General features: G+C 47.6%; 1 protein-coding gene across 3 annotated transcripts in view; it reads left to right on the forward strand.

Moving 5' to 3' along the window:
- PKNOX1 (PBX/knotted 1 homeobox 1) overlaps positions 1-19,278 on the forward strand; it is a 115,513-nt gene that overhangs the window by 61,938 nt on the left and 34,297 nt on the right. For all 3 annotated transcript variants that reach the window (XM_073564696.1, XM_073564694.1, XM_073564695.1), the window contains exon 6: positions 14,551-14,641. In XM_073564696.1, the coding sequence (XP_073420797.1) occupies positions 14,551-14,641 (91 nt within the window). The remainder of the gene's footprint in view (positions 1-14,550; positions 14,642-19,278) is intronic.

The following is a 19,278-nucleotide window of genomic DNA, read 5'->3' on the forward strand; positions in this document are numbered from 1 at the left end:
AATCACTGTATAATACAACGTACTCCCTGATACAGGTACATAATCACTGTATAATACACCGTACTCCCTGATACAGGTGCGTAATCACTGTCTAATACATCGTACTCCCCGATACAGGTACATAATCAGCATATAATACACCGTACTCCCCGATACAGGTGCGTAATCACTGTATAATACACCATACTCCCTGATACAGGTACATAATCAGTGTATAATACACCGAACTCCCCGATACAGGTACATAATCAGTGTATAATACACCGAACTCCCCGATACAGGTACAAAATCACTGTATAATACACCGTACTCCCCGATACAGGTACATAATCACTGTATAGTACACCGTACTCCCCGATACAGGTACATAATCACTGTATAATACACCGAACTCCCCGATACAGGTACAAAATCACTGTATAATACACCGTACTCCCCGATACAGGTACATAATCAGCGTATAATACACCGTACTCCCCGATACAGGTACATAATCATTGTATAATACAACGTACTCCCCGATACAGGTACATAATCAGTGTATAATACACCGTACTCCCCGATACAGGTGCGTAATCACTGTATAATACACCGTACTCCCCGATACAGGTACATAATCACTGTATAATACACCGTACTCCCCAATACAGGTACAAAATCACTGTATAGTACACCGTACTCCCCGATACAGGTGCGTAATCACTGTATAATACACCGTACTCCCCGATACAGGTACGTAATCACTGTATAATACACCGTACTCCCCGATACAGGTACATAATCAGTGTATAATACACCGTACTCCCCAATACAGGTACAAAATCACTGTATAGTACACCGTACTCCCCGATACAGGTGCGTAATCACTGTATAATACACCGTACTCCCCGATACAGGTACGTAATCACTGTATAATACACCGTACTCCCCGATACAGGTACATAATCAGTGTATAATACACCGTACTCCCCGATACAGGTACATAATCACTGTCTAATACACCGTACTCCCCGATACAGGTGCATAATCACTGTATAATACACCATACTCCCCGATACAGGTACATAATCAGTGTATAATACACCGTACTCCCAGATACAGGTACATAATCAGTGTATAATACACCGTACTCCCAGATACAGGTACATAATCAGCGTATAAAACACCGTACTCCCCGATACAGGTACATAATCACTGTATAATACACCGAACTCCCCGATACAGGTACATAATCACTGTATAATACACCGTACTCCCCGATACAGGTACATAATCAGCGTATAATACACCGTACTCCCCGATACAGGTACATAATCATTGTATAATACAGCGTACTCCCCGATACAGGTACATAATCAGTGTATAATACACCGTACTCCCCGATACAGGTGCGTAATCACTGTATAATACACCGTACTCCCCGATACAGGTACATAATCACTGTATAATACACCGTACTCCCCAATACAGGTACAAAATCACTGTATAGTACACCGTACTCCCCGATACAGGTGCGTAATCACTGTATAATACACCGTACTCCCTGATACAGGTACGTAATCACTGTATAATACACCGTACTCCCCGATACAGGTACATAATCAGTGTATAATACACCGTACTCCCCAATACAGGTACAAAATCACTGTATAGTACACCGTACTCCCCGATACAGGTGCGTAATCACTGTATAATACACCGTACTCCCCGATACAGGTACGTAATCACTGTATAATACACCGTACTCCCCGATACAGGTACATAATCAGTGTATAATACACCGTACTCCCCGATACAGGTACATAATCACTGTCTAATACACCGTACTCCCCGATACAGGTGCATAATCACTGTATAATACACCATACTCCCCGATACAGGTACATAATCAGTGTATAATACACCGTACTCCCAGATACAGGTACATAATCAGTGTATAATACACCGTACTCCCAGATACAGGTACATAATCAGCGTATAAAACACCGTACTCCCCGATACAGATACGTAATCACTGTATAATACACCGTACTCCCAGATACAGGTACATAATCAGTGTATAATACACCGTACTCCCCGATACAGGTGCATAATCACTGTATAATACACCGTACTCCCCGATACAGGTGCGTAATCACTGTCTAATACACCGTACTCCCCGATACAGGTGCATAATCACTGTATAATACACCGTACTCCCCGATACAGGTACATAATCAGCGTATAATACACCGTACTCCCCGATACAGGTACATAATCATTGTATAATACAACGTACTCCCCGATACAGGTGCGTAATCACTGTATAATACACCGTACTCCCCGATACAGGTACATAATCAGTGTATAATACACCGAACTCCCCGATACAGGTACATAATCAGCGTATAATACACCGTACTCCCCGATACAGGTACATAATCACTGTATAATACACCGTTCTCCCCGATACAGGTACATAATCACTGTATAATACACCATACTCCCCGATACAGGTACATAATCACTGTATAATACACCGTACTCCCCGATACAGGTACATAATCAGCATATAATACACCGTACTCCCCGATACAGGTACATAATCATTGTGTAATACAACGTACTCCCCGATACAGGTGCGTAATCACTGTATAATACACCGTACTCCCCGATACAGGTACATAATCAGTGTATACTACACCGAACTCCCCGATACAGGTACATAATCAGTGTATAATACACCGTACTCCCCGATACAGGTACATAATCATTGTATAATACAACGTACTCCCCGATACAGGTACATAATCAGTGTATAATACACCGTACTCCCCGATACAGGTACATAATCACTGTCTAATACACCGTACTCCCCGATACAGGTGCATAATCACTGTATAATACACCATACTCCCCGATACAGGTACATAATCAGTGTATAATACACCGTACTCCCAGATACAGGTACATAATCAGTGTATAATACACCGTACTCCCAGATACAGGTACATAATCAGCGTATAAAACACCGTACTCCCCGATACAGATACGTAATCACTGTATAATACACCGTACTCCCAGATACAGGTACATAATCAGTGTATAATACACCGTACTCCCCGATACAGGTGCATAATCACTGTATAATACACCGTACTCCCCGATACAGGTGCGTAATCACTGTCTAATACACCGTACTCCCCGATACAGGTGCATAATCACTGTATAATACACCGTACTCCCCGATACAGGTACATAATCACTGTATAATACACCGTACTCCCCGATACAGGTACATAATCACTGTATAATACACCGTACTCCCCGATACAGGTACATAATCACTGTATAATACACCGTACTCCCCGATACAGGTACATAATCACTGTATAATACACCGTACTCCCCGATACAGAAGACTGTTTAAGGAAAGAATCTGTTTTTGATTGATTGGAAGGGTTTTGGTCCCGAGGAGAGATCATGGGAGCCCCAGGAGAATATTGATGCTCCGCGCATTATGAGACGGTTTCTCTCCAATGTTAGGAGGAGGGGGCGTAAAGGGGGGGGTACTTTCACGGCCCCTCACCTCTCTGCGCTCTCCACCCGGCGCGCTCCTGCTTTGCAGCGCGTCCCCGCGCCCGGCCTCATGCTCCCGCGGCGTCGGGCACTTGCTCACAGCCTTACTCCCGGCGCACAGCCTCCTGGGTAGCGTGACGCGCTGGCCCCGTCCCCAACATGGCTGCGCCCACCGCTACATATGCTTGACGTCGAGACAGGTAAGACGCCTGATTATCAAATACGGTGACTCTGCCCCGTGCGGCGTTCGCTGTGTCCTCAGGCCCCTTCTCCTGTGTTTCTGTCTGCGCTGTGCTTCACCTCCGTGTACCTCGTAGCTGTCCTCTCTCTGCGCAGCCTCTGTCTTTGCCCTCTGTGCTCTGGGTTCCTAGCCTCCCGTACTCTTTGAGCTCCTCTGTCCGTTTCCGCCTCCATCTTGTCCCACACCGTACCTCCCTGTTGTTCGTTCTCTCTCTCGCCTTATACTTCATTGCGCTCCTTCTCTAATTGCAGCTTCCACCCCTTGTTACCCCTGGCTCTCCAGTCCGGTGCCTTACTAGGTCCCTGTGTGTCTCAGTGTCTAACTCTACGGATACTTCTGTGCCTCCTTACCCGTCTATTTGCCCAGTCGCCCCTCTGGTTCCGACTGTCGCGGTGAAATCCCCTGGGGGTCTGTCCCTAACGCTCCCTGTATAGGGGGCGGTCTTCACCTGGGCGCTCGCCCTCGGGGGCTCTGGAGCCGTGACCCAGAAGGTCCACTTTCGGGTATCTTTTCTGTTCTCTTTCATACTAGTAACACCGTAACAGCATAATCAGGCCATGGACCCCGCTGGAGCCACGGCAGCCCAAAAAGAGTTAGTTTTCCTTCGGGAGAACCAGACGCGCATGATGTCCTTTATGAAAACTATGGACTCGCGTCTTTCTGCCCTCCAGTCCTCTGACCCGGGTAACGCTGCCCAGTTGGCGGGCTTACAACAGGAATTAGCTCAGCAACGAGACACCCAGTCACATATCCTCAGCTACATGGCCTCGGTGGACGGTCGGTTGCTCGCTCTGCACTCGGCCGCGTCTGCTCCTCATGCCGCGGGTTCCCATCCTCCTCCGCGGTTAGCCAAGCCTCCCCGGTATAGCGGGGACGCCAAATTGTTCCGGGGTTTTATTAATCAGTGCCGTCTCCATTTTGAATTGCTACCTTAGCAGTACCCAACAGACCGAGCCAAAGTGGCCTTCATCATTTCTCACCTGGAGGGGGACGCTTTGGCTTGGGTCAGTCCTCTCTGGGAGCATTATGACCCGGTAGATACCCAGCTTTCCCTTTATTCTTGATACCTTCCGTCGGGTTTTTGACGAACCGGGCTGTTTAGCCTCTACCACTGAGGCTTTATTTAACTTGTGCCAAGGTTCTCTAACTGTGGGTCAGTATGCTATCCAGTTTAGGACCCTCTCCTCCGACTTATGTTGGAATAACGAGGCCTTGGTGGGCGCCTTTTGGCAAGGCCTTTCGAGTCGCATAAAGGATGAGTTCGCTGGGCGCGATACCCCAACATCCCTAGAGGATCTGATCTCTTTAGCCACTCGGATTGATCTCCGGTTTCAAGAGCGGGCTAGGGAGAGTGTCACGCTCGCGCCTTGGCTGAATGGCGTGAGCCGGGGGGTTGTGGCCCCACTGGGCCACAAACCAGACTACCCTGGAAGGGGCGTAACTACAGCAGCTTCCTTGGTCTTCACTGGAGCCTCTGATGGTGAGGTCAGCTTGTGCGGCAGGTAGCTGCCGGGTGCCACTCCAGGGTGGTGTCTGGCTGTGGCTGCAGATCCCACTCGGGAACAGGACACCTGGACCGGTGCGAGTGACAAGCAGGCTGGTAGACACGACAGGCACGGCTGAGACACAGGGCAGGTGGGCACGGCTTGGAGACACAGGACAGGCGGGCACGGCTTGGAGACACAGGACAGGCGGGCACGGCTTGGAGACACAGGACAGGCGGGCACGGCTTGGAGACACAGGACAGGCGGGCACGGCTTGGAAACACAGGACAGATTGGCGTGGTATGAGAAAGAGCAGGTAGGGACCTCTTCACACAGCAGGCGCAGGCAGGAGGGAGTGGTGTATGCTGGAACAGGATCTGGACCTGTTCACACAGGAGGTGCAGGTAGGCAGAGCCGCAGGAGTGCGGAGCAGGCAGAGCCGCAGGAGTGCGGAGCAGGCAGAGCCGCAGGAGTGCGGAGCAGGCAGAGCCGCAGGAGTGCGGAGCAGGCAGATAAAGCTGCGAGGGTGCAGATGCACAGATAAAGCTGCGAGGGTGCAGATGCACAGATAAAGCTGCGAGGGTGCAGATGCACAGATAAAGCTGCGAGGGTGCAGATGCACAGACAGGGAGGACACAAGGAAAGACACGGCAGAGAATGAACCACAAACAAGGAGACTGACAGACAGAGGTAAGACTGAGTTCAGACAGAGACACCAGGACAAAGACACAAGGACCAGGATATTCTGCCTCCTGGCAAGCGGACAGAGAACAGACAAGGCACTGGGAACAAGACTCAAGGGCCAGGATATTCTGCCTCCTGGCAGGCGGACAAGGTACAAAGCAAGACTAGAGTAATCCTCCAGAGAAGGAGACACACAGAACGGGGCCTGGCTTGCTCAGCAGCAAGATACTAACTGAGTATAGACATTGCACAGGCCATGTTTCAGTGGGAGTGGCGAAACTAAATAGTCAAGGGCTCCAGGTGATTGGTCAGGGACAGATTACCCAGGTGCACCCTGACTGCATAAGAACCAGAGAGTTCAGGCGCCGCCCCCCTATACACACAGTCTGGAAACATGGAGAGCAAGCAGGAAAACAAGAGGCATAGCACATGGAGCTGAGGGCTGGCAACAGATTTCACAGCATGGCTTGAAGCAGAAAGTAAGTTGGTGTGCGGGGGATGGGAGGCCATGTAGTGATGCCAGCAGGGTTGTTACAGAGAGAAGGGTCTCGCGTCCATTTTCTACTGTCCGCAGACCACTCAGTCCTCGACCTGGTAGTCTTCCTTTATCTCCGGCTCCCGAACCTATGCAGGTGGACCGCCTGAAGCTCTCTGATCAGCGTCGCAAGGAGAGGAGCCTTCACGGTCAGTGTTTCTACTGCGGTAGCGGTGCCCACCTCATCCGAACCTGTCCGGAACGTCCGGAAAACTTCTCCGCCTAGGCCAGGTAAGAGAGGCCTCACTAGGTGTATGTGATACCTCTCTCCCTCTCACTTTGTCTGTCCTTTTGCATGTTGGTGGTAAGCGGGCTTCTCTAGTGGCTTATGTGGATTCTGGTGCCGCCGTAAATTTTAATAGGTTAGAGGAGGTTAATAAACTTTCTGTTCCCGTGAGGCCCTTGCAAAAACCTCAAGTTCTCGCCTCTGTAGATGGTCGACCCCTGCTAGAGACAATCACTCTAGTTACTCATGAGGTGGAGTTGCAAGTAGGGATTCTGCACAAGGAGAAAATTACATTTTACGTCTTAGCAGGTATTTCTCATCCTATCCTGCTTGGTCTTCCCTGGCTGCGGCTCCACGAGCCCACTTTAGACTGGCATAGCGGTAACGTCTTGCGCTGGGAGGAGTTGTGTCCGGCTCGGTGTCTGCTGTCGGTGCGCTCCGTAGGTGCCCCTCGTTCTCCATTTGTTCCCCATGGATTGCCGTCAGTGTACCATGATTTTTTGGATGTTTTTGACAAGAAAGAGGCTGAGACTCTTCCTCCGCACCGTCCCTACGACTGCCCCATTGATGAGCTCGTTCCTGGTACCACTCCGCCTCGTGGAAGAATTTATCCTCTCTCCTCGGCAGAGACCCAAGCGATGTCTGAATACATCCAAGACAACATGGCCAGAGGCTTCATTCGGAAGTCTTCGTCCCCTGCAGGAGCAGGCTTCTTTTTCGTAAAGAAGAAAAATGGATCCCTGCGCCCGTGCATCGATTATCGTGGCTTGAATCAAATCACAGTGAAGAATAAGTATCCACTGCCACTCATCTCTGAGCTTTTTGATCGCTTGAAGGGGGCACATGTGTTTACTACACTTGATCTACGACTGGCCTATAATCTGGTTCGCATATGCTCCGGGGAAGAGTGGAAGACCGCGTTTAACACGCGAGATGGACACTATGAGTATTTGGTTATGCCCTTTGGGCTCTGCAACGCACCTGCAGTATTTCAAGAACTCGTTAATGTTGTTTTTCGAGACCTCCTCTACTCCTGTGTTGTAGTCTACCTAGACGACATCTTGGTCTTCTCCTCCGATCTGATCACACATCGTCGAGACGTTCGCCAAGTCCTCCAACGTCTCAGAGAGAACCACCTTTTTGCCAAGTTGGAGAAGTGCCTCTTTGAGCAAACTTCATTGCCCTTTCTTGGTTACATCGTCTCGAACTCGGGATTAGAGATGGATCCTGAAAAGTCTCGGCAGTTCTCAATTGGCCTCGTCCTCTCGGAGTTAAGGCCATTCAACGGTTTTTGGCTTTTGCCAATTATTACAGGCAATTAGTCCCTCATTTTTCTTCCTTGACTAAACCCATCTCAGCTCTTGTCCGCAAAGGAGCCAATCCCAATCATTGGCCCTCTGATGCAGAGGCTGCCTTTGAGGCCCTGAAGCAAGAATTCGCTAAGTCTCCTGTACTCCATCGCCCGGACGCCGGTAGGCCATTCATCCTCGAAGTCGACGCATCTTCGGTAGGAGCAGGAGCAGTTCTTCTGCAAAAGTCCTCCTCGGGTCGCACTCTCACCTGCGGATTCTTTTCCAAAGCTTTTTCCGCTCCTGAACGTAATTATGCCATGGGAGATAGAGAACTTTTGGCCATAAAAATGGCTCTTGAAGAATGGCACCATCTTCTCGAGGGTGCCCTCCATCCGTTCATCATTTTTACGGATCACAAAAATTTGGCCTACCTTCGGGCCACCCAAAGGCTCAACCCACGGCAAGCCAGATGGTCACTCTTTTCTGAAAGATTTTACTTCAAAGTTCACTTCCGACCTGGGGAGAAGAACATCAAGGCGGATCCCCTTTCACGGTCATTCCTGTCTGTCTACAAGGACAAGGGTCCAATCCATCTCATCGACCCTGCCAAGATCCTTACCGTGGCCCCATTAAGCCTGGTCTCCCCAGCATCCGGTAAGACCTTTGTTCGGAGTGGAGATAGTTCAAAGGTTCTCCACTGGAGTCACTCATCAAAATTTTCCGGACATGCTGGAGTTAAAAAGACTCTCTCGCTTGTCTCCCGCCATTACTGGTGGCCTTCTCTTCGCAGGGACATCCAAGATTTCATCGCCTCCTGTCCTTCTTGTGCCCGGAACAAGGTTCCTCGACATCCTCGGGACTCCTGCATCCGTTACCAGTACCTGCCAACCCATGGACCCTTATTGCCATGGATTTCATCACTGATTTGCCTCCCTCTTCTAGATGTACGGTGATACTGGTGGTCGTGGATCGATTTTCCAAGATGGCCCACTTCATCGCACTACCAGGTTTGCCTACCGCTCTCGAGTTGGCGAAGATCTTTCTGCTTCACGTTTTTCGCCTTCATGGGTTCCCTCAGCATACTGTCTCGGATCGAGGGGTTCAGTTTACCTCCCGTTTTTGGAGAGCTCTCTGCGGATTGCTGAAGATAACCTTGGACTTCTCCTCAGCCTATCACCCCCAGTCGAATGGCCAAGTCGAGCGCGTCAACCAAGCGCTAACATCTTATCTTCGGCATTTTTCCAATGCTCATCAAGACGACTGGGTCTATCTTCTTCCTTGGGCGGAATTCGCCTACAACAATCATCCAAGTGAAGCCTCTACCAAATCTCCCTTTTTTGTGGTTTTTGGTCAACATCCCGGCATTCCTCTTCCCGTATCCCCTACCTCGGGTGTGCCGGCAGCGGATTCCTTGTCTGTGGACTTCTTTCAGATTTGGAGGGAGACCAAAGTAGCTCTTGAGAGTGCCAGCCTCAGAATGAAGCGGTATGCTGACAAGAGACGGTTGGACGCTCCTCCGTATCGCCCTGGGGATAAGGTTTGGTTAGCTTCCCGACATATCAGGTTGAAAATCCCCTCCTACAAGTTAGGTCCACATTACATTGGTCCCTTTGAGGTCTTAAGTCGCATCAACGACGTGGCCTACAAGTTGAGATTACCCGCCTCACTAAAGATTCCCAACACTTTCCATGTATCTCTCCTTAAACCAGCAGTGTTTAACCACTTCCACTCTGCGCCCTCCCAAATATCCCAACCATGTAGCTCTGATAACACCTTTGGATATTTTGGCTATGAAGACTGTTTAAGGAAAGAATCTGTTTTTGATTGATTGGAAGGGTTTTGGTCCCGAGGAGAGATCATGGGAGCCCCAGGAGAATATTGATGCTCCGCGCATTATGAGACGGTTTCTCTCCAATGTTAGGAGGAGGGGGCGTAAAGGGGGGGGTACTTTCACGGCCCCTCACCTCTCTGCGCTCTCCACCCGGCGCGCTCCTGCTTTGCAGCATGTCCCCGCGCCCGGCCTCATGCTCCCGCGGCGTCGGGCACTTGCTCACAGCCTTACTCCCGGCGCACAGCCTCCTGGGTAGCGTGACGCGCTGGCCCCGTCCCCAACATGGCTGCGCCCACCGCTACATATGCTTGGCGTCGGGACAGGTAAGACTCCTGATTATCAAATACGGTGACTCTGCCCCGTGCGGCGTTCGCTGTGTCCTCAGGCCCCTTCTCCTGTGTTTCTGTCTGCGCTGTGCTTCACCTCCGTGTACCTCGTAGCTGTCCTCTCTCTGCACAGCCTCTGTCTTTGCCCTCTGTGCTCTGGGTTCCTAGCCTCCCGTACTCTTTGAGCTCCTCTGTCCGTTTCCGCCTCCATCTTGTCCCACACCGTACCTCCCTGTTGTTCGTTCTCTCTCTCGCCTTATACTTCATTGTGCTCCTTCTCTAATTGCAGCTTCCAGCCCTTGTTACCCCTGGCTCTCCAGTCCGGTGCCTTACTAGGTCCCTGTGTGTCTCAGTGTCTAACTCTACGGATACTTCTGTGCCTCCTTACCCGTCTATTTGCCCAGTCGCCCCTTTGGTTCTGGCTGTCGCGGTTCTTTCCCCTGGGGGTCTGTCCCTAACGCTCCCTGTATAGGGGGCGATCTTCACCTTGGCGCTCGCCCTCGGGGGCTCTGGAGCCGTGACCCAGAGGCTCCACTTTCGGGTATCTTTTCTGTTCTCTTTCGTACTAGTAACACCGTAACACCGTACTCCCTGATACAAGTACATAATCACTGTATAATACACCGTACTCCCCGATACAGGTACATAATCACTGTATAATACACTGTACTCCCCGATACAGGTACATAATCATTGTATAATACACTGTACTCCCCGATACAGGTACATAATCACTGTATAATACACCGTACTCCCCTATACAGGTACATAATCACTGTATAATACACCGTACTCCCCGATACAGGTACATAATCATTGTATAATACACCGTACTCCCTGATACAAGTACATAATCACTGTATAATACACCGTACTCCCCGATACAGGTACATAATCATTGTATAATACACTGTACTCCCCGATACAGGTACATAATCACTGTATAATACACCGTACTCCCCTATACAGGTACATAATCACTGTATAATACACCGTACTCCCCGATACAGGTACATAATCACTGTATAATACACCGTACTCCCTGATACAAGTACATAATCACTGTATAATACACCGTACTCCCCGATACAGGTACATAATCATTGTATAATACACTGTACTCCCCGATACAGATACATAATCACTGTATAATACACTGTACTCCCCGATACAGGTACATAATCACTGTATAATACACCGTACTCCCCGATACAGGTACATAATCACTGTATAATGCACCGTACTCCCCTATACAGGTACATAATCACTGTATAATACACCGTACTCCCCGATACAGGTACATAATCATTGTATAATACACTGTACTCCCCGATACAGGTACATAATCACTGTATAATACACCGTACTCCCCGATACAGGTACATAATCACTGTATAATACACCGCACTCCCCGATACAGGTACATAATCACTGTATAATACACCGTACTCCCCGATACAGATGCGTAATCACTGTATAATACACCGTACTCCCCGATACAGGTATATAATCAGTGTATAATACACCGCACTCCCCGATACAGGTACATAATCACTGTATAATACACCGTACTCCCCGATACAGGTACATAATCACTGTATAATACACCGTACTCCCCGATACAGATGCGTAATCACTGTATAATACACCGTACTCCCCGATATAGGTACATAATCATTGTATGATACACCGGTGGAGACACAGCATTGTATCTTATGTGAGGTAGCGCTGTCATTTAGTTAGGGGATCCTCACTAGGCAGTGAACAAAACCAGATCCGGCACAGGTTTTTCAACAAAACATAGCAGTCCATGCAGTTTATTATGCAGCATAAACCGTGACCAATAACATACAGTTCATTTCACCAGCATAGCGTCCATTACAGAGTTTCCCTCTGGTAGCAATGTCCAGCATACACAGGCTCTTCAGCCTCATAATTATCTCACCCACGTCAGGGTTCTCTCATGGCTGTTGCTCCACACTGCAGAGATCCACTCTCTCCTCTGGGACTCTCAGACGCTGGCAGCCATTACACCCAGCCACACACAGGCTGTTAGCCACGAGACAACTCTCCTCACGGGACCTTCCGCTCTGGACCAACCAGGTCCCTGCATTCACCCCTTATGACTCACCCCGGCCACATTATATCGTTCATAGCCACACCCACTGGGTCACATGACTGACCTCATCACAGGTCCTTCAGGCATTTTCACACTCTTTACATCCGTGCTTTAAACACACCCCCTGGGTGGGTTTGTAGGTAACCAGGCCCCCCCAACTCTCTAGTTACCTGGAGACTTCTCCCTTACACCTTGAGACAACACCTCAGCAATATCATTGCTGATCAATACGCATACATAAGTCTCCATCTCAAGGCCACCCACCTTGAGATACATAACCATCCTTCAGGATTCTGCCACTCATCCTTTCTCTTGGGACATCCACACAGCGCCCCCTAGCAGACATAATGGTTACTACACCACACTTAATTAACCAAATGCCTATTTTTAGCAAGCCAGGAAGAATAGACTGTTATCTATATGTGGACTTTTGAATTTTTCTGTTTCTTTCTGGTTGGTCAAGAAAACAGACTTTTGCTTGAGTAAGTCTGGATTATTGACTTGTAAGTTGATATTTGATGTAAAAAATTGTGCTCTTATCCTTGATGACTAGTGATATTTGCTGATATGCTAATTATACATTGCCTAGCCCAGATAGTTTGTTGACTTTTAAAAGAAAGAAGGAAAAACTATGCAAATAGATTACATAATCAAACATTGCGAGTTGATCTTATCAGCATTACCTGTAAATGCTGAATGAAGGACACTTGTTAAATATAAAAAGCGGTTACATGCCTCTGTAAGGATTCGAGAGACAGAGATTCAGCCAAGATATCCAGACATCCAGAGAGTCTCTACAGAACAGCAGCCAATACATCATAACTCCATCACGAGGAACCCAGATTTATCATTCTACAGGATGCAAGCTTAGGGGACCTCAGCCCCGGCTGCAAGAATACAGATCTACTCTATTGACCATCGCTGCACCATGGATACGTTTGTGAAAACCAGGTTGGGACCATCCGGTCACCTGGCACCTATGGATACGTTTGGAGAAACCAAGTAGGGACCATCCGTTCTCCTGTAACTTATAGATACATTTGGAAAAAACAGATTGGGACCATCCGGTCTCCTGTAACTTATAGATTGGGACCATCCGGTCACCTGGCACCATTAAAACTTTTGGGGAAACGAGGTTGGGACCATCCAGTCATCTGGCCAAGTATCTCAATTGGCTGTTATCTTCCTAAGCTTGTCGTTACCTTTTCTCTGTGTGTGTGCCAAACGTGGGGTAGTAGACCCTGGAAGATGAAGCCAGGTTGTGACCCACTGGTGAACTGGCTTTGTACCTGAAGGGACTGTCAGCCTTCTATGCTTGTCGTTACCTCCTCTCTGTGCATGTCAGGTGGGGTAGTCGACACTGGAAGCTCTGAAGTAACAGCTGCCATTATCCCGGCAAGTCAGCGTAAGGGTGAGACACTGTAATGTGCACCATTTTGCTGGGACTGTTCTATGTGTTATTTGCCTGTTATGCTTTTCAATAAAGTATTATTATTATTTATTTCTATAGCACCATTGGTTCCATGGTGCTGTATATGAGAAGGGGTTACATACAAACTACAGATATCACTTACAGTAAACTAACAATCACAGACTGATACAGAGGGGAGAGAGGACCCTGCCCTTTCGGGCTTACATTCTACAGGATGGTGGGGAAGGAGACAGTAGGTTGGGGGTTGCGGCAGCTCTGGTGATGGTGAGGCGGTAGCTCCGGTGATGGTGAGGCGGTAGCTCCGGTGATGGTGAGGCGGTAGCTCCGGTAGTGGTGAGGAGGCATCGGGGTCATTGCAGGCTGAAGGCTTTCCTGAAGAGATGGGTTTTCAGGTTCCATCTGAAGGATCCGAATGTGGTTGACAGTCGGACGTGTTGGGGCAAAGAATTCCAGAGGATGGGGGCTATTGGGGAGAAGCCTTGGAGGCAGTTGGGTGAGGAGCGAATAAGTGTGGAGGAGAGAAGGAGGTCTTGAGATGACCGAAGATTACGTGAGGGAAGATATTGGGAGATTAGTTCAGAGATATATGGAGGAGACAGGTTATAGATGGCCTTGTAGGTCAGTATTAGTAATTTGAATTGGATAGATGTACATGTATATGCTCACTATGTCATACACCGTACTCCTCAGGAAATGTAGGTAATCACTGTATAATATACCTTACTCCCTGGTTCCAGTATATTGTAGCCAGTAGGGGACATGTAAAGCTTACTGATATGTAATCTTGTTCCCCCACATTTACTGCTCTTTTCATATTTGCAGAGTGGACTGAGTGGTGCCCTTAGTCCTCAGGGGATCGTAGTTCCAGCCTCTGCTCTTCAGCAGGGAAATGTAGCGGTGGCCACTGTGTCAGGTACCACATGCAAATCTGTTCTCTCCATAGCTGTGATGATGTCGCTTCCTGCTTTCTGTGATGATGTCTCTTCCTGCTTTCTGTGATGATGTTGCTTCCTGTTTTCTGTAATAATGTTGCTTCCTGTTTTATGTGATGATGTCGCTTTCTATTTTCTGTGATGTTTCTTCCTGTTTTCTGTAATAATGTCGCTTCCTGTTTTCTGTGATGATATCTCTTTCTGTTTTCTGGGATGATGTCTCTTTCTGTTTTCTGGGATGATGTTTCTTCCTATTTTCTGTGATGTTGCTTCCTGTTTTCTGTGATGATGTCGCTTCCTATTTTCTGGGATGATGTCTCTTCCTGTTTTCTGTGAAGATGTTTCTTCCTATTTTCTGTGATGTCTCTTCCTGTTTTCTGGGATGATGTTTCTTCCTATTTTCTGTGATGATGTTGCTTCCTATTTTCTGTGATGATGTCGCTTCCTGTTTTCTGTGATGTTTCTTCCTGTTTTCTGTAATAATGTCTCTTCCTGTTTTCTGGGATGATGTCTCTTCCTGTTTTCTGGGATGATGTCGCTTCCTATTTTCTGTGATGATGTCTCTTCCTGTTTTCTGTGATGATGTCTCTTCCTGTTTTCTGGGATGATGTCTCTTCCTGTTTTCTGGGATGATGTCGCTTCCTGTTTTCTGTGATGATGTTGCTTCCTGTTTTCTGTGATGATGTCGCTTCCTGTTTTCTGTGATGATGTCGCTTCCTATTTTCTGTGATGATGTTGCTTCCTGTTTTCTGTGATGATGTCGCTTCCTGTTTTCTGTGATGATGTCGCTTCCTATTTTCTGTGATGATGTTGCTTCCTATTTTCTGTGATGATATTGCTTCCTATTTTCTGTGATGATGTTGCTTCCTATTTTCTGTGATGATGTTGCTTCCTGTTTTCTGTGATGTTTCTTCCTGTTTTCTGTAATAATGTTGCTTCCTGTTTTATGTGATGATGTCGCTTTCTGTTTTCTGTGATGTTTCCTTCTGTTTTCTGGGATGATGTCTCTTCCTGTTTTCTGGGATGATGTCTCTTGCTGTTTTCTGGGATGATGTCGCATCCTATTTTCTGTGATGATGCCTCTTCCTGTTTTCTGGGATGATGTCTCTTCCTGTTTTCTGGGATGATGTCGCTTCCTGCTTTCTGTGATGATGTTGCTTCCTGTTTTCTGTGATGATGTTGCTTCCTGTTTTCTGTGATGATGTCGCTTCCTGTTTTCTGTGATGATGTCTCTTCCTGTTTTCTGGGATGATGTCGCTTCCTGCTTTCTGTGATGATGTTGCTTCCTGTTTTCTGTGATGATGTTGCTTCCTGTTTTTTGTGATGATGTCGCTTCCTGTTTTCTGTGATGATGTCGCTTCCTGTTTTCTGTGATGATGTCGCTTCCTGTTTTCTGTGATTAGGTTGTTTCCTTTTTTTTTTAAAGAGATCGCTTTCTGTTTTCTCCTATGTTGTTGTAAGCAGGTTACGGGATACAGTGACGCAAGAAAGGCAGAGCAAGGGTTAACAATTTAATTTAACAGTCAAGATACTCCTCGCAGGGAGATAAACAGTTAAAGGGGCAAATGATAGGGAAATAGGCAACCACAATGTAATAACAGTCCACGCAATCAACTTTTCGTGTTCGTAGCTTCTTCGGCCACGGATGATCCGATGAGGGCTGTAATCCCAGCAACGGCCGGTGCAGTGTCCTCTGAGGAGATTCCACATCTCACGGTATATCTTCTGGTGGCAGCGGGTGGTCTCCATTTTTTACGTGTTGAGCCAATTAGTCCATAAACTTGTGCAGCCAAAGTCAAGGGAATTGCGTGCAGTCTGTTAACAAGGGGGGTCTGCTGTGTGCTGTCTGGCAAAGAGGGCCACAACGAACAGTACTGAACACGGCCCCCGTTCCTATGCCCTCACGTGGCACTCAGCTTAACGGAGCCCGCAGCCCTTCCTCTGCCGCTAATCTCAACGGTGCGATCGTGTGTAGCCACCTGTGGTACGTTGCGGTGCTGCTGCACACTAAGCGGAGCACACAGCTGCTCTGTGACCGCCGGTGGGAAACTGCCCGTCACTTCGCGCACTTTCATTTTGACGCACGCTCCCTGCTTCCGGGTCATGAAGTCTGTCCGGTCCCCTATTCTTTCCCCTGGACAACCTGAGATGCAGCTTCGACAGTTCTGGACCCGGTTCAGTACGGGTGCCTGCAGCCCGGTCTTCCTCCTTACACTGTCGCTTCACGTTTTCTGTGGTAATGTCACTTCCGGTTTGCTGTGATCAGTGTGTTTGCTTCCCATTTTCTGTGATGAGGTTGCTTAGTGTTTTCTATAATAATGTCGCTTGCTGTTTGTTGTGATAATATCGCTTCCTGTTTCCTGTGATGATCGTTGTGATGATGTCACTTCCTGTTTCCTGTGATGATCGTTGTGATGATGTCACTTCCCGTTTCCTGTGATGATGCTTTCTGTTGTGATGATGTCGCTTCCTGTTTGTTGTTGTAATGGTGGGATATGGTGTGAGGATATAATTGTCTTTGTATTAATATTTTACTGGTTTTCATGGTGTTCTCTTGTAGGATGAGTTATTTGCTATTTGATGAATGGCTGTTGTTGCCATCTGATATCAGCCCCACAGTACTGTATTGTTTGCTAATATGCCAATGACATATTGACCTAGCTTTGGTGAAACAATGAGCCCCTGCGACATTTCCCCCTGATCTGTGAATGAGGAGGGGCACTTTTAAAATATCAGTGAGGTGAGACACAATCTCAGATCCTGTTTGGAACGATGGAAACCAGGGGAAGAGTCTTGAGGAGATCATTTGGATATTCCCAGTGCCTTCTGGGATAAGTGAAGAGTCTCCGCGAGCTCAACGATCACTGGGTTTTGGCCGTTGCAGCTGAAAAGAGGAAATCGGAAAACCTTAGGGTTAGGGTCAGCTTTCATCGTTTTTAAGAAATCTCAATATGGAAGAGGCCAGGAGCCATTTGGTGAGCTGCATTTCTTGCTACATGTTCACAGACTTACCAATGGAAAAGCCAAACTTCACATGCCACAAATGCAAGCTTGTGTCCCTGCTGGAGGAAGAGAGGTCAGCTACACTGAACATCATTAAGGAAGGTGAAGAGTTCTTAGACAGAGCAGAATTATCTCTTCATGTTACAGAAAGAGAAGAAATTCGAAGTGCACCTGAAGAAACAGAGGAATGGAGACATGTGACCCAGAGAAGCAGGAGGATCAGGAGGCAGTCAGCACCCATACTGCTCAGGAACCAGTACCAGGCTCTCACGCAGGAAAACGATGAAGAAATACATCAGGATAAGACTTTGCCCACAAACAGCAACCTTGTACACCTTCAGAGTCCTCCTGGATGGAGAAAGAAAAATGTTGTGAAGAAGAAACGGAGAGTGGTGGTCATGGGGGATTCCCTGTTGAGAGGAACAGAGGCCGCTATCTGCAGACCGGATATAACTTCAAGAGAAATGTGCTGTCTTCCAGGTACAAAAATTAAAGATGTGTCTGACAGGATATCAGGACTCTTCAGACCTACAGATGACTACCCATTCCTGCTACTACATGTGGGGACAAATTACACCGCAAGAAACGACCTGGAAACCATCTTCAGAGACTTTGAAGACTTAGGCAAGAAAGTGAAAGAACTGGGAGCGCAGGTGGTCTTCTCTTCCATCCTCCCAGTGGATGGCCATGGAACAAGGAGGTGGAATAAGATTCTGCAGGTGAACAACTGGCTACGTCGATGGTGCCGTCAGCAACGATTTGGATTTCTGGATCACGGAGTGAACTACCTTTACGATGGACTACTTGCTAGAGATGGGGTGCACCTTACGAAGACTGGAAAACATGTATTTGGAAGTCGCCTTGCTACACTTGTAAGGAGAGCTTTAAAAACTAGAACAACATGGGAAGGGAAGCAAAAGGCCAGAAAAAGCCATACACCTGACAAATGCTATTGAGAACTCTGCTATTAGAAGTGGAAAGGAAAAACAAAGACAAAAGAATCTAAATAATACAAATATTGGAGAAAGAGAAACCTATCACAAGCTAAAATGTTTCTATACTAATGCACAAAGCATGGGCAACAAACAAGGAGAATTGGAACTACTAACACAGGAAAAGAAATATGATGTCATTGGAATCACTGAAACTTGGTGGGACGATACACATGATTGGAATACAAGGCTAGAAGGATACAACTTATTTGCAAGAAACAGACTTGATAAACGAGGAGGAGGTGTCGCATTGTATGTTAGAAACGCGTATATCTGCACAGAGATCCAAGCTTCAGAGACTGGGAGTTTTGTGGAAACTGTTTGGGTAAGAATACAAGGACAGAACAATGGAAAGGACACCATTGTAGGCATTTACTACAGGCCGCCTGTGCAAGCTGAAGATATGGATGAACTCTTTATTCATCAAATGGCCAAGTTCTCAAAAAAATATGACATATTGGTCATGGGAGAGTTCAACTATCCAGACATTTGTTGGGAATCTCTCTCAGGCAAAACTAACAGGTCAAGGAAATTCTTATCCTCTCTTGCTGACAACTTTATCTTCCAAAAGATAGGGGAGAAAACAAGGGGAACTGCTACCTTGGACCCTAGAAGGTAGCGAC

This window comes from Dendrobates tinctorius, unplaced genomic scaffold, assembly GCF_039654945.1.
Source record: "Dendrobates tinctorius isolate UK_male_01 unplaced genomic scaffold, ASM3965494v1 ptg000475l, whole genome shotgun sequence".
In the NCBI taxonomy this organism is placed as follows: Eukaryota; Metazoa; Chordata; class Amphibia; order Anura; family Dendrobatidae; genus Dendrobates; species Dendrobates tinctorius.